At 38.5% G+C, this 24,530-nt stretch overlaps 1 protein-coding gene across 5 annotated transcripts in view; it reads left to right on the top strand.

The window, feature by feature from the left end:
* The window catches only part of WDR33 (WD repeat domain 33), a 69,494-nt gene that overhangs the window by 17,255 nt on the left and 27,709 nt on the right, over positions 1-24,530 (top strand). Inside the window, exons 3-8 of one of the 5 annotated variants that reach the window (XM_064720823.1) lie at positions 1,682-1,750; positions 2,196-2,300; positions 2,921-3,016; positions 3,485-3,636; positions 5,394-5,491; positions 19,398-20,749. In XM_064720823.1, the coding sequence (XP_064576893.1) occupies positions 1,682-1,750; positions 2,196-2,300; positions 2,921-3,016; positions 3,485-3,636; positions 5,394-5,491; positions 19,398-19,405 (528 nt within the window). In that variant the 3' untranslated portion in view covers positions 19,406-20,749. Of the gene's footprint in view, positions 1-1,681; positions 1,751-2,195; positions 2,301-2,920; positions 3,017-3,484; positions 3,637-5,393; positions 5,492-6,139; positions 6,193-16,546; positions 16,593-16,661; positions 16,691-19,397; positions 20,750-24,530 lie in introns of those variants that run through there. The other 4 variants (XM_064720821.1, XM_064720822.1, XM_064720819.1 and 1 more) reach the window with 4 other exon arrangements.

The following is a 24,530-nucleotide window of genomic DNA, read 5'->3' on the forward strand; positions in this document are numbered from 1 at the left end:
CTGAATCTTGGGAAGACCTCCAACAGAATTCAGAGCACATGGCGTGCTTCACCTTTTAAGCTCAGGGGGAGGGGAGGGGACAGGTGAGCCACCAACCAGGTGGGGGGGGCGGGGTCTCGAGGGGCGAGGGACACCCAGACAGGCCAATGACCCCCAAGCCTGAGGGGCATCCTTTGAGTTCGACCAACCACACGATGCCTTGCTGGAATGTTAAGCCTGATTGACAGGACTCACTCAGCAAGGAGCGAGGGGGAAGGGGAATGGGTATTGCCACACCTGGGAGGTGACCTGGAAATCTAAAACAGGACATTACAACATACTGCTGCGTTTTTAACCAAAATTCCAAATGCTTGTAAATTTGATATACTGTGAATAAAAAGGGGAGGTTGAGCATTGGCAATAAAACTACATGTGTTGTGTATTTTGTCTTGAAATTCCAAGTTGGTGCACAGTTGAATATCTTGTGTAATGTTCTGGCTTTTTGTTATAGCAGCTTTCTTGAGCTAGGACTAATAAGCTCTTGGGGGTCTATAAAACACTCAAGATAGCTCAGCTACTCTTGGAGGCCTAAAAATTAGCAGGATGGCTTGTGTTGCAGTGTTGGAAACAAAAAAGTTTAATAAAAGGCAAAATAACAAACAGAGAAACACCAAGCTAGGTGCCGGAGGTTCTTGCTCTTGGTAAAACACCTTACATAAGAGATCAGTTTCTTTGTTCACTTCTTTTTCTAGTAAATTGCCCAGGTGGGACTTTTTTGGCTTCTGTCCAATTAGCTATCCTTAAGTTTGAGGTGAAGCCCCCTAGGCCTATGTTTGTATTTTCCTGTTTTTACCTAATCAAGGAGAGAAACTTCTGGGCTTCTTTCCTTTTTCAGGGTACGAAGGGTAGTTTTGTCACTCCATCAATAAGGGGCACGCTCCTTTAGCTTTTAATAAAAAACTTTTATACATATTTCTATTTTATAAATAATGTAGTCGTTCTTGTTTTTGTTTTGAAATAGAAATTTCCCAAAATGGAAGATGAACCATTGCTCCTTCCCCTCCAAAATCAGGCCACTAGAAATGTTTTCTCATCATTTTACTAAATAGCTCTTCAGTAGAGTCTGTAGCACAAAGCTAAAATAAGTAATTCTAAATTCATGAGAAGTGCTTTTGAAAAGGTTTGGTTTGGCAACTCACAAAATTTAAGTAATTGAAGGTGTTATCCCTTGGTCTTCTAAGTTTTGGCCTTTTGAAGGTGTTGTCTTTATGCTGGCTCTGCAGAAGGTCCTGTTGTAACTCGTGCTGCTCTGTGGATTTCATGGGGAGCTCATCAGCACAGCTGCTAATGGTGTCAATTCTTGTCCTGAATATATATATATATGTAAATTGTTGTCTTGAATATAAAGCTTTGACACTGGGCAGCAGAGTACCACAATAATGTTCCTTGTTACATAGTGTTGCTGCTTTCCTGGAGTTGCTTCAATCTGATGAAATTAACACTTTAAACATTCCTGACTCCTTTTCTTACAGAATATAAACTCCACATGTTCCTTTTCCTGAGTCCAAAATCTTAACACAGTTCATTCTAAAATCCTTGGAGCACTTCAGAATTTCCCAATCAGGATCTCCATGTGTTTATTTTCTGTTATTTAACAAGGAGATGCTCTGTTATGAACTAGGAGTTGTTTTCTCCTTTCCAGAATAGAGTGTGGCAGAGAGACCAGCGAGATATGCGAGCGATCCAGCCCGATGCAGGATATTACAATGATGTAAGTAGAATTTTCCTGTTCACTGATAAAGGTGTGCAAATAAAATTTGTCCAGAAGATAGGAAAGATTCTGCCTGTCAGCTGAGGTTATTTTTGTATCTGCAAAAAGCCTTAAAGCTGTGAAGGGTATCTTCACTCTACATTTTGTTCTGTTGGAATCCATGTCTATGAAGGGATCTTAAGGTTGGACAAGCTTTTAATTCTTGTGCATAAGAACTTTCATCATGCACTGAGGTTACAAAGCTGCTCTTGAAGATGCTGTTTCTGGATGTTTGTGTTTTTAAATCATGCAGACTTTGAAACCCTTCTACCAACTTACTTCTGGTAATATCCCTGCAAATTACAGCCTTGCTTTTCCAAAAATGGGTGTTTAGAATGTGTTCTTTTCTTGAAGGTTCTGATTTAAATGTCATCAAGAAAAAAATGTTTTCTTTCTTCTCTTACAGTTGGTCCCTCCTATAGGAATGCTGAACAACCCTATGAATGCTGTGACAACAAAATTTGTTCGGACATCTACTAATAAAGTAAAATGCCCAGTGTTTGTTGTCAGGGTGAGTACAGTGTTGGAATTACTTTGTTGTGTTGTCTTAATTTAAATTAGACTGATTCTTAACAAGATGACAGTTAAAGCATCTTTAAATAAAAATAGCATGTGCATGGACTACTTCTGTGTCCAGTCTTTCTGTGGAGAGCTTTAGGAAAATAAATGGTAAAGTCTGAGTACACAAGAGTTCTTACTTTGAGTTTGGGGTGCAATTCCTACCTTCCTTATGACATTTCAGAGACCTGACATGTCTTGACTCAAAAGAAAGGAAATTTGGTCTCTGTGCTGTTGGAGTCTCAAAGCAGCTTTTAACAACTTTTCCATGATGTCACAAGTATTGTTTAGTATGGATATTATGTGCTAGAAATGCATTGGTGCCAATAAGCTGTTTCATCTTTACAACTAGAGTTTTTCATTGTTTTTTACAGTGGGCATTGTCCTGTTGTTACTAAAGTCAAAAGTCCTCTGGCACAGTTCTGCATTTTTGCCTTCTCACATCCTCTAGAAAGTCATTAAGTAGCTTCCATTTCCACAGAGTGCCTGAAGAAGCTCGTGATTTATTTGGAGAATTGTAAAGAAATATTTGAATGTTATATTGCACAGTTTAGTTAAATGTTTCTTTTGCAGTGGACTCCTGAGGGGAGACGCTTGGTCACTGGTGCATCTAGTGGGGAGTTCACTTTATGGAATGGACTGACTTTCAATTTTGAAACAATATTGCAGGTAAAGTAATCTGTCAAGATTTCTTTGTATTTCCTTGAGGTGTTGGAGCATGTTTTAGGAACACATCTTCACCCTGTTCATCATGGGTCTGTGGTCTGAGTGCTGATGGGAGCCTTAGAGGTCTCCTGTCCTGTTGTGATCCCGTGTCAGGCCATGGCTACAGGCAATTCACTTAATGCTTCTCATTCCACTCCATCTTCTGTATTAACTGTTCTCCAGATTGTACTATGAGTATTTGTAATAATAAAGAAACACTTTGGAAACAAAGTGCAAATACTCTTATTATTTAGAAGGCCATTGTGTACAGAGTAAGGGATTTTCCCCCCCAACATCTTGAATGTAATTAGATCATCATTGTTCTCGTTTCCTCATTGCAGCTGTTAAGTCAGAACTGTAGTAACTTCAGTGTTTGTGTGGATCAGAGAGTTTGGAATGTGTTTGCTAGAAGTTCTGTTTCTGAATTTGCAGGCTCACGACAGCCCTGTAAGGGCTATGACTTGGTCACACAATGATATGTGGATGCTGACAGCAGACCACGGGGGATATGTGAAATACTGGCAGTCCAACATGAACAACGTCAAGATGTTCCAGGCACATAAGGAGGCGATTAGAGAGGCCAGGTTTATACACAATATACCATTTTCTGTAGTACCTATTGCCATGATTAGACTGTTCTCTAAGTGTATTCTGGGTGCAGAAATGCATGGGTTCTGTCAGATTCTGGGAGACTTCCTGCACCACATAAACACAGTATTTCCTTTTGTTTCCACATTCTCACCGTTTTGCTGGCACCTTTCTGAATTAGTATTGTCCCAGTATCCGCCTCTGCAATATGTTAGAGATGTATTTGTCTGCCGCATTTTGCACTGGTATTCTTTTCATTTTTATATGGTGACGATGTGTATCAGTTATTCCTTTTTATACGCACTGTGTAAGACGACAATTTCATTCCAAATAAAGAATTCAGTCTTTAATAATCTTAACTGAATAAAATATAAAGCCTTCAGAAATAAAACACCTGCATAGTTCTCACAAAATAATAAAACACTAAATAAAGTGAAGAACTGCTTGGCTTGGTGAAGCCAAGACTTCCAGTAATACTAAATACCCACGCAGACTGCCACATACAGAAGTCTAATGTTAATACTGAATGGGTTCTTCAAGCTTGAAACTGTAAGAAAGCCATTGAAAAGAAGATTGTAGGATATTCTCTTGGTTCAGTGTTGATGCCTCAGTTGTGCAAATGTCTATATAAAAATCAAATCCAAAGTGATACTTATCAGTAAGATGTAAATGAAGGGTGTTTCTAGAGCAAACCTGCATATAATTTTTAGTAAATGTTTTTAAAGTGAGCCTGAAGAGAAGCTGCAGATCCCAAATGGTGCTAAAACAGTGTTTCTTTGGGTTGAGGTGCTGGCCCATGGTGATAAGGGTTCACTGCCACAAACTCACTTTCCACTAAAGTCACCATTTTTCTTGGTAGGGTGCAGCATTTTCTGCCAGAGTTTGGTTATGAGAACTGCTTACTTTGGATTCAGTTACTGTCTTGACTATCATGGCCATGCACTGAATTTCTCTACTGCTTTAGGCCCTTTCTTGATCATAAAGATCTAGGATTTCACAAGGGCTCCCTGTGGTCTTTCACTGCACCAGAAAGAAAGTTGAGTGCCTGTCAGTTGTTGGAGGTGTCCTGGTCCTATTCACATGGTTAAATAACTCCTTGCTTTTCCAGTGACTTTCATCAATCAATGTTAACTGCTGAACCTGCAAGCTGCTTACGTGTCTGTAGGATTCTTTTCATGTTGTTGGTGGGGTGTAATAAGAGAGAATGTTTCCAAATTGCTCTTATAAGTGTTTATTTTGTATAGGTTTTTTTCCCCCCAACAGTTAAACCAAGTAGCATTTTCCTGTAACCAGCTTTCCCTTATGTTTTGCTTCTCTGCTGCAAAGCACCTGTGGCTGAAGAGGAGTTTTTTCCTAAGAACTGTTCTCCTGTGCTTCTATGCAGTGTCACTTTCTTGTGGTATTACCAGACATGAAAATCTAGGCTGACAGTTACCAAACCATATTGATGTTGCTTCTCATCCTGCAGAGAAGGCACTACTGTGTGCAGTCACAGATAGGAAGGTGCTAAGAATAAATGACAGATTTTTTCCTCATTTGACAGGGGACTGCAATGCAATAATAATCCTATGCTGAATTCATGTCTTGTGGTGAAGTGCCCTTTGGCAGGCACTGTATTCACTTAGAAGTGCCTTTGTTCAAATGCCTCCTTCAGTGTATAACACATTACAGTATAATTTTGCCCTGTCTGAGAAGCATAGATAATCTGTTAAATGCTGACTTCTTTCCCCTGCTGTGTGTCTTCATGTAACAGTTTCTCACCCACGGATAATAAATTTGCTACATGCTCTGACGACGGCACTGTTAGAATCTGGGACTTTCTACGTTGCCATGAGGAGAGAATTCTTCGAGGTATGTGTACCAAAAGTACTGATTGGGGTATTTCAAGAGGGGGAAAACTTTTTTTTTTTTTTTTAAACTAGATGTTCACAATACAGAAGTATCAGCTTGTCTACAATTTTTTTCTTAATGCTCCAAACAAGTTTTTGTTTGGCTGCTGCTATAGGTATTTTGTATTCAGAGAGGCTGCAGTTCACAAGGGCATTACACTGGTTACTCTCCACTTGAGCTCTAAACAATGGAGGTGGATAGAAGGACGTTTTTACTGCTCCTAATTAGGTAGAAACAGCTGTTTCTGGATCAGGAATACATTTATCATTCTCCAAAGCTTAATCTTTGTGGCTGCTCTTATTTCAGAACATGCATCTTCATGCACAGGATTCCATTCTTTTTAGGGGCATAACTTTCATTCTGATTTCTTCAGAGGCAAGGTGGTTATTTCTCATTCCTTAAGAGGAAGAGAGTATTTAAGTAGAGAAAACAGGTACATTTTAATCACATCATTTATAGCACAGGCAAATAATCCTAGGTATGGTTAAAGTTTCTGTCCAACATCTGTGTACACTAAATTCTGGTGGCTTTCTTAAGCCGTTCTCCTTCTCTTTCTGCAATCCTAATGAGCAGTAATAGTAGCTTCTGAGAGATGTTCCTTTTTTGCAGGGATGTCCAAAATACATCATTTAATAAGAATATATTAAAAGACTGTTATGAGACTGAGGACTGTAGATTTGCAGATAAACTGAAAAGAAGGTAGGGAATAAAAACATGGGCTTTCAGTTCCAGGTGTGTGAGCTTGTTCAGTGCTTTACTAAATTAAGGATTTTTTTTTCCTAAATCATGCCTCCAACTTGGACCTGCATTCCATATTTTATGAAGTAGAGCTCTCCCTGTTTCATATGACTCTTAAGGTCTCTTGATTTACAAGCATGTTACTTTTAAACACCACTGCTTTGCAAAGACATTGAGCTTCAGCATTTTTTCAGTGGTGATATTTTAACAGCATGTGTCCATAGGCATTATGATAGGTGTGTAGTTTGCAGGACCTGGCAAACAAATTTCTAGGTTATATTTCTAGGTTATAGATATATTTCTAGATTCTTCCTGTTACTCTAGAAGGCCTCAAACAGATTAGGGACTGTTCTGCTTGATGCTTTACCAAGAAATCTTTCTGCCCTAAACATATCCTGTGCCCTCCTCCAGGTATGTACGAACCATGTGGAGGAAATAGGGATTGCCTCCATGCAGAATTGGCAAGGTTATAAAAATCCCTCCACTTCTGTTCTTTCAGTGTTCTGTGTAAAGTAGAAGGAGAAAAGAATTTAATTTAGGCTGTAGAGAGCAGAACTTGCACTACATTTTCTTTGTTTCCTTGTGTATGTTAACATTTGATTGTGAGTAGACCTTAGATAGAATTATCCTATAGTTTCTTAGTTTATACATCTCAATATCCAATTTTTAGTTTGCACATAATTCTATAAAGAATACATTTGCTTCTGCTTATATCATCTAACCACCATACCCTTCACTACTCATATAAGTTGGAAGTGGTTTGAAAACTTTACCATCTTTAGATAAAATTGAGCAGGGGAGATTATTCCTTGTTTCTACTGTTAAATAAGGAAAAAAATCACCAAACCTCAACCTAAACTCAAAAAGAAAAACAGCAAAAACATCCCATCACAGCAAAACAATACCCAAACCCCTGATTGTTGGGAGGATGTCTGCAGGTATACAGGTTTGATTTGGCTTTAGTCTCTAGGACTGGTTTTAAATATGCTCAGAAGAGTTATTTGGAAGAGCTGCTGGGTAACATCATTTTCTTGGTAGAAAATACGAGCTTTCACTCTTTTATTTGGAGATCAGTGCTTATGGATTTAGGGTATTGATCTTCAGCTTTTGCTTCTCCATGTGCTTTCTGCTTTTACATGGTTACAAGTGTGACCTGTAATACTTTGCTGAGTGCAGCCTTCCAGTTGTGCAACTGCTCATGCCATTGCCATGCAGTCAGAGATCTGTAAGTTAAGTTAAATTTTTGGTGCCACTGTGCCAAAGGGATTTTATGTACATTGCTTGGATCAAATACAATGCTGGGAAATTAATTTTATTCCCTGCTTTCACACATCATACAGCTATTCTGGATAATATTGGTGCTGTGAAGTTAAAGGAGTTCTACAGTGTCCTTTAGGTCCAGAGTTTCACTTCACATGTTAAGGTGTTTTTGAAGTTGTCACACAGAATTATAAAAGTCAAATATAACTATCAATTTACAGTCAGATGTATTAATTAAAAAGATCAGCACTCACAGGGATATGTCAATATGTTGCTGCTCAGAGTGATCTTTCAACAACAAGGAACATATTTTAAAAAACAGATTTGAAGACTAATGGTAAGGAATGCTTTTAAAGCAATTCTGTAGAGTGCATTAAAGTTACTGGGATAAGCTTTGCTGATATAAAAAAGACAGAATTCCACAGACTTATTGCAGGTGCTTTTGCTTGCACTAGAGCAAATGAATATTCCTCTTGTTTATTGAAATGGTTTCCTTAGAAGTGGCCTGAAGCAGCAATTTTAGACTTCCCTTCTGAAGAGTATTGGAAAAACAATGGAAGTGATAAATTACATAAGATGAGTTGTTGAGGTTTCCCTGCAGTTCTTTCAGCTGTCTGGAATGGGCTCTGCATTTTCCCAGTAGTTTACCCTGTGAATTCCTGGGCTGCATGAGATACACGTATTAACTGTGTCCACTTCCCTTTAATTCCTCAAAGTGAAGGTGAGCAGGGCACCCTCCAGGGTTCTTCATGGGTTGTGCCAGAGCTTCTGAGTCTCATTTCTTCAATCCAAATCCCTTTTTGCTGGCCAGTTTTTCACTGCTTAATGTTGCTTTGGCTGTTGTTTGTACCACCACAGCTTTCCAGGGCACAGCAGGGGGAGTTTGGGCATTTTGTTAGCAGAACATGCAGATTTGTCAGGCTCCTTTTTAATACCCTAAAGAAATAAATAGGATTAAATTCTTGTTTTCTTGGAGAACCATCTTTAAATAATTCAAATTATCTTGGAAGAACTTGTAGGTGGAGGAAATAGCTTTGAGTGTCATTGCTTCCCCACAGCCCAGGCACTCCCTTTTCTCTTGAGGTAGAGATGCTGTGGTCCTGATTTTGCACCACTTGCTTTTACCTCTGTGAATTTCTGTCATTTCAGCATCTTGATGATGGTAGTGAGTGCAGTTAATAAAATACATAGGTAGGAGCTTTAGTGATGTTAAAAAAATGTTCTTTTAAAAATAAGACATGGAAAACAGGCTATAGTGTAGCAACACTTTATTTTCATGACAATAATCTGTTCCTCTGAATGGCATTTCCAATAAAATGATCTCAGATCTTTTGTCTAAACTGTTGCTATGATGTTAATGCTGGGAACATTTCTGTAAGAATATACACATGGATGGCTTTTAATAATGCTAAAAATATCTAGTGAATAGCTAAAAACAGTACAACATTCATGTCCCTTTATTTATATGAGAAATTAATGCTATTGCTGATTTTTACTGGGGGCAGTGACATTCTGGGTAGTGTGTCTGTGCTGATGTATCCCTGGGAATATTTTTGGGTAGGCCATTAATAAACACATGATTCCTTAATTATTCCCAGCATAACATCGTGGGTTAGGAGGCTACAAATAGATTTTGGATTTCTCAGTTCCCTTCTCCTTCCTCTCACAGAATCCAGTAGAAATGAGTTCTTGGGAAGACTGTAATGTTTTCATTCTGAAGTGTAGATGAGCTCTGTATTCCCAGGATTTCAGAGTTAGCTGCCTTAAATAGTTCTTTTGGGGAGGATGACTCCACCCAGCTCTGAAGGATGGTGTAACCCATGCTTTTTAAAATACTTTATAGTTCAGTTCTTCTATTTTCTGTCTCTAAAATAGGGTGATGCATTAAACAGTCTTTCAGCCAGTGTGGTAGTCTTGATAAAAGATTTGTCTTAGCCTAATTCAAACAATTAAAGGCAATCAAGATTTTATTGTGTTCTGCCTGGATTTGAAATATGCAGTTTGTAGCAACATCTAATTTTTAATACTATCACCTACAAAATAACCCCAGTGTTTGTGCCTACAGAAATCACAGCAATTGTAAATAGACTTTTCATCTGCTCACAGGTTCTGCCAAAGTGTTTCCACCTCTGTTCATACTGAAATAACTGAAGGATTTGTTCCTTCCTTCTCTTCCATTTCTCAGTCTTTATTAACAAATAATGTACCATGAATCCCCTTAAGCTGTTTGTATCTATTGTATGGTTTGTATTCTCTGCACCTCCTGCCTGAAATTGAAGGATCTCTTCAGAGTCTTTTTCCTCAGTCAAATAGCAAATCCTGAACTTAATTTAGACATGAGTTCCATGGGTAAAAGGAATCTGAGGAGCAGAGCTACATCTTCAGCTTGGTCTCTCACTTTTAAACATGCATTATTATCCAGCTCGTAGCCTTGAAGCAAGTAACTTCTAAAACTGTTTCCTTTTCTTGGACTATAATTGAACTCTGCATTGGGTGATTTTAAAGAATAAAACCCTTCTGTTTCCAACTTTATTACCCTTATATGAGGTTTTTCCTTTTTTCCCCTTGTCTCAACAAAGAGAGAAAACTCAGGAAATTCCAGAAAAGCTTGTATGTCAATACCATGTTTCTTGTAAGGAGACCTATTTTTTAAATCTTCTGGGTTTTTTTGTGGGGATTGCTTCTTTAGGCTGTTGGGATTTCAGGTATATTTGAAACATCTTCTAGCCTAGGTGCATCCCTGCATGAAAGTTTGCATTGGGAAGGTTTTTACTCAGAAGCTCAGGATGAGACCTGGCTGATAGTGACACCAACCATGTCAATCTAGAGAAGGCAAGTCCTTGAATTTTTGAACTTAAAAAAGATGATCTGTTTTGGAATGCTGGTATTGGACCAGCTCTCCTCTTTGTTGGTGGGTTTTTTGTTTGCCAGCTGGTGCTGCAGGTCTCTGATGTTCATCACTCTTGCCAAAGCTGAGCTGGGGCTGGGGGAGAGAGGTGTTGCAGCTAAATCAGTTGAGGAGCAGCAAATAGCTGTGCTTTCCATGTGCATTGGGCACAAGAAATGTTAAGGAATTTGTGTTAATAGTGAATTGTGAGAGGTTTTTCCCTACACAAACGGGATCACTTGCACAATCTGTGATTTAGAGCCCTGCTGTTCTGCTGCTCATGTTATGTCAGTAATCCTGCTGCTGCTCCTTTGGTTCTTTGTGTATGGTGGGCTCCTTACAGTCTCATGCACTTTCCTCCTCTCATTAGGAAGTGTCTTTACCTTTGTGAAATGAAAAGTCACAAATATTGTACACAATTTCTTGCTTCATAACAGGAAGGTATCACACAAGAAATGTTTCCCTAGCATCTTTCTCTACACTTTGTTCAGAGTTAAGCAGCACCAGGGACATGGATTGGGATACTCATAGCCTTTCCTGAGCTTGTGGCTAATCTCAGTCTCTGCTGCTTGTTAGGATGGTGGTTATCACCTACATTACATTGCAAGAATCCCATTTCTTGCTTGAGGCTACTAAAAAGTGTTCAGGTGTCACCTGGTAACTCAGTGTTCTTCCTGATAATGACTTTCAGGATTAAAGTGCATTGGTTTTCTCTGCATAGGAAACTTTATTATAGGTAGGCTTCATTGAAATATCCACTTCTCTTTGTGTTAGAAGTAAAAATCCTTCTGAGAGCTGAGAAACTACCCTGCTGTATTGACTTACATTGGCTTTCTATTTGTGAAGTGTTCTGGGTTGAACCACTGGGTTGAGGCGATTTACAGAAACTACCATTAAATGATAGTGATAGCTTCAGGCTTTTACTCTGCTTCCTAAAACAATTCCAGGAGAATTAGAGAATATTGAAGACTGCTCTTGGAGCTGGTTGCACCTGATATGCCTAAAAACTGCAGTTCATTATTTTGTGAGTAGTGTACAGCATACTGTGTCTTAGAGTTCTGATTCTTACCTAGAACCAGTGTTTTGAAAAATCCTGAAAAATAATAGGAAATACATAGAATTCTCTAGGAACAGGTAAAGGAGATCACAAGACACGAATCACAGCACTATGCTATAAAGAAGGCTTCTCATTAAACAAGAATGAAGAGATACTGTGCAAGAAAGAGATTATTTCAGATGCAACTTTGAAATATTTTCATCCCTTAAAATTGTCCCGAAGCTGAAAATTTTACAGTCACTTATATTGAGCCCAAGGGCAAATTTTACACTAATATTTGTAACCCTTCTGTTCTGTTAAGCTTGGAGGAATAATGAGAAACCTCAGAGAAACCAGGGCAGCCAGCTCTCAGTGCTGCTGAAATACAGGATGGTTCCATAAGAACTTCTCTGCATTGTTAAGATTTCTTGCCTCTAGTTCCTTTTGTGTCTGCTGATTGCAATGGGCAGATAAATACTGAACTAGGCAAAACTATTTTTTACAGATTGTTAGTTATAAATACTTGAGGGATTAGAACTTAATTTCCATTAGTTGTGACTTCACATGGAATTAAAAATAATTGTGCCCAATAATCTGTGTAGGGCTCAGGACCCACCTGCAGAGAGAGCTTTGTCATTCAGCCCTACACATGATTGTGAAGGAAGAAAAACACCATCTAAGGAGATCACATTGATATTAATGATAAAATCCTAAATTACAGAGACATTTGAATGCTGATGTTAAAGTGTTACCAGTCTTCCTTTCTCAGCACAAGTGTGGTTGTTGAAAAGGAGGCAGGCTGGGTGCCATTGAGGATGGTGGCCTCTGGGGTATCTGCTCACCAGTATCTGTCATAGCAAAAGTTCTCAGCAAAAAAAATTGTGCAATTAGCCTTAAGCCAGTTATATTAGTAACTCATCTCTGATAAAGTCTTACATGGATGAATACTCAAAATTGGGCTCTTCATTAATTAGATTTTTACTGGACTCTTTTTCTGACTTACTGTTTCCTCAGAGAGCACAGACAAAATGAAGCTCTTTTAGAGTAAGTGGTGGAAGTCTTCAGAAAATAGAAAAACACAGTTCCTTGCTGAAAATTATCCATGTCAATCCTTAGAAACTTCACCTTGCAGGCTTTGTCATGCCACTTCCATGAGTTAAACAAAACTCTTTATTTAACTTTTATCTTTTTATATCCTCCAGTTACTGCACTAAAAGCTTTTGTGCATTTAGGTAAGCATTAACCTTGTAAAGCCTTTGATATTTTCTTTCTATCATTTCTATTCTACATCCTTAAATTATTTCCTGTTATTTTTACATTTAGCTCTGACTGCTATTCCAGATTTAGTAGTGAGACACTTGGCATCAAGTTTTAGAATTTGAATGGTACCATAATCTCATATTTGAGATTACATGTTGCTAGGGACAGCCAGACCCTGGGACATGAGGAGACAGCTTGCTGTTTTCCCTAAAATTCAGTGACTTTTATTCCCATGCCTTTCATAACTGCCTGGCATTAACTTCCTCATGAGAAAGCTGATCCTGCTTGTGATATGTTGCATTTTTAGGAAGACACAGTCAAGATTTAAACTGGGAATTTGCTGAAATGGGATTGCATAACAGGAGAAAAGGGATAAACAAGAATCCTGAATAAATCTGTGTGAAAGGTGGCTGGAAATAAGAAGCATAGGAAATGTGAGGCAAGTGTGGAGGCTGTGTCAATATGAAAAAACAACAACAGCTTGTGTAAGGGTTGAGAAAAGCTGGTGACAGTGTGAGTGTGGGGATGAGAATGGGGTGTGGTGGAACTTGGCAAGTCACACTGGGCATTTTGTGGATAATTTTGGGCAACCTGAGTCACTGGGTCAGGCACTGGAGAGGCAGGGGTTTCGTGGCTGAGTGACACACGTGGACACCAGTGGGCAGTGCAGAATGTGCCAAGAGTGTATCTGTACTGATCTGTGTGGGAACAGCACCCCTGATAGCTCTTACATTTTGTGTTCTCTGTCAGGGCTTGTAGAGACTCCAACCGATTGAGTAGAGTTAGGAACATGCTCTGTGTTTGTTCTGAACATGAACATGGAGTCAATCATAGAATGTGCTGAGTTGGAAGAGACCCACAGGAATCATGGAGTCCAACTCTTTAGTCCTGGTCAGCTCCAAGATTCACAGCCCAGGAGTATTGTCCAAACCCTTGTTGAACCCTGTCAGGCTTGGTGCTGTGATCACTTCCTGGGGACTCTGTTCCAATGCTCAGCATCCTCTGGGTGAAACTTTCCTGGTGTCCAACACAAACCTGTCCTGCCTCAGCTCTGGCCGTTCCCCTGGGTGCTGTCACAGGTCATGAGAGTGAAGAGATCAGTGTCTGCTCCTCCCCTTCCCCTCACCAGGAGGTTGCACACTGCAGTGAGGTCTCCTCAGTCTCTTCAGGCTGAACAGATCAAATGGCCTCAGCTGCTCCCCTCATGGGAGGTGTTTCCCCTCCAGACCTTTCACAATCCTCATGGCCTCCTCTGAACTCTGTCTGAAACCTCATGTTTTGTCTGGTGGTGCCCCAGCACTCGAGGTGAGGCCACCCCAGGTCAGAGCAGGGCAGGACAATCCAATCCCCCCTTGCCTGGCTCCCCAGGGCATGGCTGGGCCGTGGCTGACTCACAATCAGCTTGCCATCCATCAGGACTTCCCTCAGCTGCTCTCCAGTCACACCCACAGCCAGGGGGGCCCAGTCCCAGTGCAGAACCCAGCAGCTGCCCTTGGTGAAGTTCATGTGGTTGGTGATTGCCCCTGTTTGATCAGGGAGGGATGCCATCATTCTCACTGCACCTAGGAAAAGCTATCTCTACCACCTGATTCAAATTCATTGTCTTCTTTAGTAGTCCCTGTGAAGCTATGTGGATTTTTTTTTAAGTTTTGTCATTTTACAGCTCTAAAACTGAAATATCTGAAGTGGCTCCTCAGCTCTAAGGTTAGCTCTGGTTCATTTCAGCTCTGGTTCACTTCAGCAGGTACCTGTGTGTGCTTCTGCAGAAAGTAGCTGAGTAGGTAAAGCATGCAAGCATGGACTCAAGACTTACTTACAAACTTCAGTGCCAGAACTTTCCAAGGACTGATCCTTATCTCGAGTGAAAATACAAATTGCCACTTAGTTTTGCTACGCACAGATAAGACTTTTTGTGGAAAACAAAGCACTTCTTGGGGAAGACATTTTGATTTTTGCTGTTGAAAGTATAAATGTGTCTTGCAGGTAAAGTAACTGTCATGAAATTTTTATTCATTTATAAAGGGAAGGTTTTTAGGGAGAGATTTTTTTTTAATTCAAAAGTATTAGGGCTGTTAAGTGTCTTAGCTTCAAAGAAGCACACCTGTAAGTATGACAAGTTTAGCTATAAAGGAGAAATCTAAAACCACTCAAAATTTATTTGTCTTATAGAAAGTTTCACAGGCAAGGTTTGACAATTCTTCTATCCCAGACAGTTTAGATTACTACTTGTAATTATTAATTCAGTAGAAACATCTGATATTTCTAGTTCTGCAAAACATTATTTTGATACATACACAAGCCATCCAGTTAAATGCATCAGCTAGTTACTAATTTTATTTTATTATATTATTTATATAATTATATATTTTTAATATATACAACATTTTCCTAATATTTTTCATATTGTGTATGCCCCACTGGATTTATGTAGTGAGAGCTGTTCCAGATGTAACTACAGCCACATAGAGAAGTACTTGTATCATTGCAGTTTAATTTGCTGGTGTAGACAAGAACTGCAAATAATTTACTTATATTGTCATTGAAGACAGAAGGTGATCTTCATCTGATTTTGACCATTTGTAGAAATTTTGTCTGAAACTTTTTGCTCACCAAAATTAGTTTTTAAAGGGAACTCACCATATATAAATATGAGCCTGAAAAGCTGAACATTAACTATAACTGGACTGGAACAGGTGCTTCTTCCAAGTCACCAAGATCTTGGAGGGTAAACTTCAAATTTTCATTCAAAAAAGCTGAGGAGTGAGTTACCTTAGCTGCTTAATATTGGGAAGAAAAATACCTTTTAGTAAAAAACAAACCTAACTTTTTATGTGTGCTGGCAGATGTGGATTTTCTACATCTACAAAAGGTCTTTTTTCTCTGCCTGTTTGTTTAGAATGATGGAGAGCATGAAAATACTGTAGCTATTGTATTAAAATCTTATATTTTCAACTTGATCACCTAAAAAAAATCCTCTAAATAGAGTCATAATAACCTTATAAATTAGTAGCTGTAATACTGCTGTAATTACTGTAACTATTTTAGTTCTCAAGGGGTAAAATGAATAGATGAAAAAATGGAGCTCAGAATCCTATTATTAGCAGCATATTGTTATATGCTGGGGAAATCAAGTTTAAATAATTATACAATGCTTTTACTCTTGAACTTCTCTTTATAGCTGACTCCTCTCCAGGACAGCCTTATTCAGTTTTATTTTTTTCTCTGTGTTAAGATTTAAGGAAGGAGTAGCTCTGATACACATTTACAATCCTCAGAATTTGGATAGAAAGACCTTTTTACAAAGCCTAGTGCTCCTTGAGATCTATTTTTCATCAGAGGTTGAGGTTCCTACTGGCTTTATAAATAATCACTACCCTCAAAGACTAAAAAAAGTCTGAGTGTCATCTTGGGATTCAGTGAAGAGCTGATATTCCACCCCTCCCTCCAACCTTCTGTGGGAGGCACTTGTCCCAAGCTGTTTGATAGAGTAAAACATTCTCCTTTGAAAAGGAAATTTTCACCATTTTTTTAACATTTGGAGATATGTAGCACAAATTGAATTTAGAGATGGTATTCATATGTAATTTCCCACTTAAATACAAGTTTAATGGGAATCCCCAGAAGTTCAAATGAGTTCAAACTCATTGATGTCCCAGATATGTTAACATTATAAAAATAAATATTATGGTGAAGTTAAAAGTTCTAAAAAAGAAAATAGTTTGTCTCCTTTTCTTATGCAGTTGAAAACACATTTAAAAGACCATTTTCACTGCAGAGAAAATGAGAAAATGATCTCTTGTTCAGGGTCTTTTTTTTTCACCTGTTCTCTCACTAGGGCAGTAGAAGAGTGTGAGAGCTTGGCTGAATTCTATGGCTTGTGCTGTCTCTGTCCTTGAGGTTTTCAGGCTGAACCTGGGTAAATTCCTGAGTAACCTGCTCTGACTTTTTAGCTTTGAGCAGCTGATTGACCAAGAGACTTTGGAGATTTCTTCCAGCCTGACTTACCCAGAGCTCCTGGGCTACTGAGTTATACTGAATTCCCCTGTTTTGCCAAAGCCAGCAAAAATCCTACTGATGCTGGATTCATATGTGACATAAGGAACTGATCTTGAAAATAATCAAAAATTTTTTCTGGCAACTTTTAACATCCTTGAGGAAATTCACATTATGTGGATTGAAAAGGATTCATGTTTAGTGGATTTTTTTTAGAGATGCTAAATGTTTCATCATTCCCTAGGAACTAACAGTATGTTAGAGTAATCATCACTGAAGGTTCAGAACTTCCTGTGTCCTACAAGCATTAAAACCTGGTTGTAAATAAGATGGAAGGTGTGATTGTGTGCTGTCAGCATCTTTTCAGCTTCTGCTGATGTAGTAAGTCAGGTAAACCAATACCTATTTTTGTATATATATGCACTAAATATATGTAACTGTTACATGTGCATATATAATTTTTATATAAACATCTAAAATGGTCCCAGTGGCACATTTTATCACCTTAATACTCATTTGCTGCTTTTTTTTATGTGTCAAAATGATGCAGTCTTGAAAAAGGCTTTGCAGGTTGTGTTGTAAAGCTGTAAAATCCATGCACAATTAAATTGAAAGTGTTTGCTTTAAAAGAAAAAATAAGAAAAAAGTGATTTAGGTAGATGCTTTACTCCATTGACTAGGGCAGCCTAGATTTGTCTGTGTGCATTAGTGTTCCTGAAGCTGCATTTCTGTATATCACATTCCCAGCTTCTCCAGGGATTTCCTAAGTAGACCTGCTGTGTTTACAAAAATTACCCTTTACATCCAGGTGAAATGGGTGTTACCTATCTTTTTTCTTCTTTTTCTTTCAAGTAAGAACTGGTTTACAGAGTATATATTTCACTGTTCTTTCCTATACCTCTTCCAGGTCTTGACTGTAATGTCTAAACCAAAATTATTTAATTTCTGAGTTAAAGCATTTTAACAGAACACTGCACATTACTAAATATTATTCTGAGACTGCAGTTATCTTAAAATTTTAAAAAATGAGTTTCAGAAGTTGTTTTGTCTTAAAACATGAAAAGTGCAGGCCAGATTTGTCTTGGTGTTTTTGCTACAACTGAGTTTAGGAGTAACCACACATTTAAAAACTTGCAGACAAAATTCTCCCATTTGAATTGTAATTAATAGAGAACAAGGTACAGTTGCACATGGGAAGTACAATCTGGACAGCTATAAAGCCAATTTCTGTATAGGTGCTTCCAATTGTTGGCAAGATATCTCTGTTTTCTAAGGATTTATTGAGCCTGTAGCTTGATAGAGTGCTGGCTGTTAGTGCTTGCTGTTTGTGCCTGGTCAAGAAGAATCTGCCTTTTCTTTGTCTGCCTTGTGTTCTTCTTACCCCATGCATAATTCATAGGCAGAAATAGTGGTTTTAATTGGACCAGCTGATGCACTGAGAGAAAAGAGTAGGGTTTTGTTTTTGTTTTTTTAAAGGTTAGACCAGCCCTTCTTAAGGATACAGAAACTTGCTTATTTTAGGTCAGCTGATGTAGTTGGATAATAAGAGGCATTTTCCCTGCAGATGTTGCTTTATGCCCTTAAATCTTCAAGCAACAACTCTTTGTTGCTTCCCTAGCAGGGGCTCACTTACTTAAAATGACTGTAAAGTGTTTTTTCTGTAAAAGCATTATTCTCTTGGCTGCTTTGCTAAATTTAGCCCTGAGGAATATTGATAATATTGATGAATATGGATTACTCTTGATTGCCATTCTCCTTTTGGAAGTCCCTGTTCTCCACAGAGTTACAAGTGAGCATGTGGTATTACAATTAGAAATGTGAAAAGCTAAATTCAACTAGACAGGATTTTTTTATTACATTTAATTACTCTGCAATTATTCTTTGAGCAAAGGTAGGTTCTTTGTTTCATACTCCTCCTAGTTTGTCAGGAATATCCCTTGCTCCTAAAGGAGTGGAGGAAGAAAAGCTCATTCCAGTCACCTACACGAGCCTGTTGGAGGTGTCCTTTCTGTAGTACATCTTGCATTTGCCAGCAGTTTTAAACAGGGTGTTCCTAAAAATGCCATCAGGAATTTTTGTGCTTGTATTGATTTAGAATTCCTGTGGCCACATAGAAGTGGAGCTTTAAATAGCAGTGCAGTGCTGCCAGCCATGTTGGGAGGGTGCAGCCTCCCCTTGCTGGCTGGAGCACACGTGCTGCTCGCTCACAGGCTCTGCACACGCTGCCTGATGCTCTCCCTGCATTTGCTGTTCCTGCATCACAGCATTCTTCAAGGATTATCCAGGCTTTGTCCCCAGGAGCACTCAGTGTGGGTGTTTCACTGCAGTTTCACCACAAGGATGTCTGTTCCCAGTCAGCTTGGCTGGAAATACTGGCAGTTAATCTGCAGTGGTTGAAGCTGTGCAGATATGTAGCACAAATTGAATTTAGAGATGGTATTCATATGTAATTTCCCACTTAAATACAAGTTTAATGGGAATCCCCAGAAGTTCAAATGAGTTCAAACTCATTGATGTCCCAGATATGTTAACATTATAAAAATAAATATTATGGTGAAGTTAAAAGTTCTAAAAAAGAAATTAGTTTGTCTCCTTTTCTTATGCAGTTGAAAACACATTTAAAAGACCATTTTCACTGCAGAGAAAATGATCTCTTGTTCAGGGTCTTTTTTTCCCACCTGTTCTCTCACTAGGGCAGTAGAAGAGTGTGAGAGCTTGGCTGAATTCTATGGCTTGTGCTGTCTCTGTCCTTGGAAGTTTTCAGGCTGAACCTGGATAAATTCCTGAGTAACCTGCTCTGACTTTTTAGCTTTGAGCAGCTGATTGACCAAGAGACTTTGGAGATTTCTTCCAGCCTGACTGTGTTCCTGCACAGCTCTCTCATCTCAGCTATCATCCCTTCCACAGGTGTAGCAAATCACAGTAATTCACTGAAATTCAAAGAAGGTTCTGAGTCATGGGGGTTTATTCCACAGAAGTGACTTACTGGGTATTCCACGAGTTGATTTTAACCCATTGTACAATATTTATTTACCAAATTAATGACTTGTTCCAACAGAATGTTGGAATAAGTATTTGAATAAGTTTTTTTTAAACTTTTTTGTAGGGTGGAATAATTTACTTGGTAAGTAAGTTTACTTACTTCAACTTATTTTGCAAGTAAGGAATAGGCATGAGGCAATTTTTCTGAGAAATACTTGGCAACAATTATCACAAATAACTAACAAACATAGTTCATTATTGGTATATGAAAGGGAGCAGTGTGGAGAATTTAAATTAGAATTTAATTGGACATAAAGGGCCATATTAAAAAGAAATTAATGTTGCATTTGTTAGACATGAAGAATATCAGTGTTTTTCCTGATGTATCCACTCCTTGCAGTCCTTGCACAGGAGGAACTCGAGCTTAGGGGTGAGGAGATAATTAATTTTTCAGTTTGTTGCTGTCCATGGCTCTTGGATTGCAGTTACTGTGGGCTGGACATCTGCAGGGCTGGGATTGCTCACCCAGCTGCTTCAGGTGATGTGATCTGCTCTCCAGAGGTTTTGTCCTAATTCTAGTTCCAATCGGCCTGCTAGTGAAAAATGATAAATTGCACTAATAATTCTGAAAAAAAGAAAAGTTTAATTCATAGAGGAGCAGAAAAGCCTTCCTAAAACCACTTGATAGATGATCAGGCTTTATAACTTTTATCTAACAAACCTTCTGGGCAGGTTTACTCCTTTGTACATGAGGCAGGAATATTTGCTGCTGCTGTGCCATGGGTGCCATGCAGGCTGCAGAGCTGAGTCCCCAGGGAATATTCTGGGTGAGTGCAGGGTTCAGGGGGATCAGGGCCCAGCTCAGCACAGGAAGCTCCTGTTGGCAGGGTCAGGTGTTCCCAGCCTGCTGCCCTCTCCCTGCAGTGCTTCTGGCACCTGCTCACCACATCATTCACATGGGAGTGTGTATTCCAAAACCAGAGCAGCCTCATGGAGGTGTATTCTGTGTACTACAACAAGAACTGTATTTTATTTGCACTGAAAATAAACTGTTGACATGGGATTATACCTGTTAAAGCTTCTTTTTTTTTTTTTTTTTGGGTTGCTGTGTTAACAGAAATATTAAAAAATCAAAATGTAAATTTGACAGCACTCTCATAATTTCACCAACAAATATATTTGGTTTTTTTTCAGTTTCCTCAGTGGATTACTTCAGTAGCAATGCCCTGCTCTTACCTAGTCTTTCTTAAATAGAAATTAGACCATCTTCTCTCATGACAGTCATCTTTCTTTGGTCTGTGCTAATGAGACTATGTATGGAAATTTATTTGTGCAAGTGAAGAGGTGACTTTTCTTCCTGCCTCCCCCACAGCACTGATTCACTTAATCAGTAATTTTATTTTACAGAAGATTTCTAAACTCCAACTTCCTAGAAGATAAATCCTGCATTTTCACATTGTTCAGCTCAGCTCCAGAGCTCACACACAGCACTGTAAAAGGTGTTTTATGTAAAAGGTGTTTTATGTGAGGAGCACAGATCAGTTCCACCCCAGGCCAGGAGAGCAGCCCCATCCTGGCCATGACCTCCCCCTCATTATTTTTGTGCTTCACCTACTTCCTTCCTTCCTTCCTATTTTCCAAATTTCCCATCTTCCCAAGAGCACTTGCTTTTTAGCTGTCTCCTGTCTCTGGAGCTTCATATATGAACCAAATCCATTGTGGTTATATGAACTGGTTTGTGCATTTCTGAGACTGGAAAGATATTTTGTATTTTCTTCCTCTTGGTGTGTGTAAGATGAAAATTTTTAAAAGCTGCTACAGAAAGCACTGAGAGAAATCTAAAGATTCCTTATGAAAAAGCTTCTTTCTGAACCACATCATCCCAGTAAACAATTTTTCTTTTTTGCCTTTAATTAAAAAATTTATCATATAGTTGATGTTTTCTTTTGGTGGTTAGAGCCACATTTTTTACACAGTTGCAGATCATTTGAAGTTTAGCAGGTTTTTTTTTTTGTGGTGATGGTTTTGTACAATAAATGCTCCAAAATCCAGGGAAACAAAGCCCCATAGATAACTTTTATTTCCAGAATGGTGATAATTAAAATCTCTGGTATTAATATTCCTCCTGTGGTGCTCATCCCATATCAAAGAAGACTGAGGTAAAATTCTGCAGGCAAGATAATTTTTTCAGAAAAACTGAAAAGTTTCTTTTTTCTCAGTGTTGCTGAAGAGATGGTCAGGCTTCTTTTTTTGTTCTGTGTGCACTTGCAAATAGATGGACGTTCTCTGTCTAGGCAATTATTTTGTCCATGTCATTTGATTTTTTATGTATTCTCTGGAATTTTGGATCTATATATTATCTAGAATTTTTTATAAATTTTTTTAAAGTTTTTTTAAAGCTCTAAAATAGCTTTAGGTCATAAAGTACTTCAGGCTAACTTATTTTTCCTCTGAGTGCAAGATTTTTGACTAACCAAGTTTCTGTTTAAGTATTTGGAAAATTTTCATTTTTAAATATTAGACAATATATCTGCTGCTGGCATGGAGGGTGTGCAATAACAGCCAGGAGCTGTTGGTGTAGCACTGAAAATGAAGATTTTTCTGCTTCTGAAGAGTAATTTTGCTGTTCTAATCAACATTTTTTCCTGTTCAAGCTCTGATTACTTCATGAGAACATAACACTGCAGTTAGAGTTGCACTAGGCTTTTAGGATTATTTCCTTCCAAATTCTGCATCATTTCTTTTTCTTATTCTGGGGATTTGTAACATGCTGCTGGGTCCATGTCCCTGTAGACTCAAATACAAATTCAGTTATAACATGCATCACAGAGGGGAACAATATTCATGTCCTGGCTGATGTTTTTACTCCTTTGAGGCCATGCCAGTGACTTCCAGAAGCACAGAAGGGTTGGAAGAAGTGTTCAGTCTCTCCATAGCCTGATGTGTTGGATTCCTCTGTTCTGGTCTTGAAATATGTTATCATAGGAAACCTGTGTCACACACATTTATTTTTTTTTACACTAAGAAGTAGTAGCAGAAATATTTTTCTCTGCACTTTAAAAATTGCATCTCTCTTGTTTTGTTCACATCTCTGTGTGATGTTAGTAAATGAATCTGAGGACAGGATTTTCCACAAATTATTGCCACTACTTCTGCTTGAAAACCCATTAAACTGGTGATAGCCCCTTTGCCTTTCTTCTCATGCCCATATACATCATCTTTCCATGTTCTCCATGTCTTTCCCCCCTGGTTTTGATATATCTGAGTTACTTAAGTATTATTTGGTTGTTTTATCCCATTTCTTCCTGTTGACATCTCTCCCTTTCTTTGTTAGGTTTTATTGCACAAAATCCCTGGTAAGTTTTGAACATCAGATTTTTCCCTGTCTCTCTGTTGAGTCACATGTGAAGAGCTTTGTTTTAGATCCATTCATGTGCTTGTAGAATTTAAAAATGGATGCACAGAATTTTAGACAGCTTCATAAATACTTGTACAGTCACACTGCAAAACAGTTGTTTAATACGGGATCTCTTTTTAGAATTAAAAATTGTATTTCTCTTCTTACTTAGGAGCTGCAGTGTTATTTTTTACTCTAAAAGAGAAGAGGATTTCCTTAAATTTCAGAATTATTAGATGGCAAGAAGGAGAGGACTGGGAGTGTAGTGATGATACAGGAAAGTCAGGAAAATAAGAGGAAATGAGAATAGTGGTGGTGCAGAAATTTAAAGTAAGACAGAAAACATTCCTTGTTTCTGTCTCTTGCCTGACCTCATCTCTGCTGCTTAAAATTTCAAATGAAGGGTTTCTCTGTCTTAGGTGTCTGCAACATTATTCAAATCATTGTTTGTCTCCTGCATTTCAATTACACTTTTCCACTGAGATCGTTATTTTTTTAAATTTTGCTGTGTTTTTTCTCATTAGCCCCAAATCACAGCTAAATTAAAAATGCCTGTGTAATAGTGTGATATTATATGTGATAATTACATGCCAGATTTTTTTCTGTTCCAGTCCATGGTACTCTGTTCATTGGGTGGGTTTCTCTCCCTGTAATTTTTCAGCCCTTTTGTATTTCAGTTGCTTAAAAATTGGCCCTTTCTGCTTGAGATGAGAATTCTGTGTGCTCAGGAAGAGCAGTGCTTGGTAACCCAGTGCTCTGCTTTCTGCCAGCAGTTTATTTCAGTGCACCTGCTGCTTCCCACTCTGCTCAGCCTTGGTGGCATTGCAAAATGCACAGAGAAAATTGAATAAATTCTGTCTTCATATCCCTTCCTGAATCTTTTACACTTGCTAATTGGATTATTGACTGACACAAATCTTTTCCTGCAGTCTCTATAATAATCTTTATGTCTGCCCCCTCACCTCACCCCAGGCCTGCTGCTGTTTATTAATACTGGCAGTATTGGCAGTCATGCACTTTTTGCCCTACGACCAAAGAAAATAATTTTCCCAGCTTCTGTGTCCTAAACTTAGTATTTCTTTGCTTGACATTATAGTGGGCTCATAATGATGAGATATTTTGTAATGGTAACTGTCAGAAATAATTTACGTGTATTTTTTGGCTGGCAAGAAGAAAAATAGCATTTCTGTAGAAGTGCTGTCCCTTAAAAAAAAAAAAAAAAGGCACCAGTCTGGGCAAGTTCTCCTCTGGGTCTGGCCAGATGATCATGGCTGTCTTTAAAATTCATTTACTTGTCTGACAGGTGATAGTTCTTCTCTCAAAGGGATGTTAAAAAGGTAGGAAGCCGCCCTGTCATTTTAATCATGGGAAAAAAAAATTCTTCCAGTTAAAGAATATCAAGTTAACTGAAAGATCTTGGTAGACTTTCTGTATTGGGTAATGTCTT

Source organism: Zonotrichia leucophrys, chromosome 9 (genome assembly GCF_028769735.1).
Source record: "Zonotrichia leucophrys gambelii isolate GWCS_2022_RI chromosome 9, RI_Zleu_2.0, whole genome shotgun sequence".
NCBI lineage: Eukaryota > Metazoa > Chordata > Aves > Passeriformes > Passerellidae > Zonotrichia > Zonotrichia leucophrys.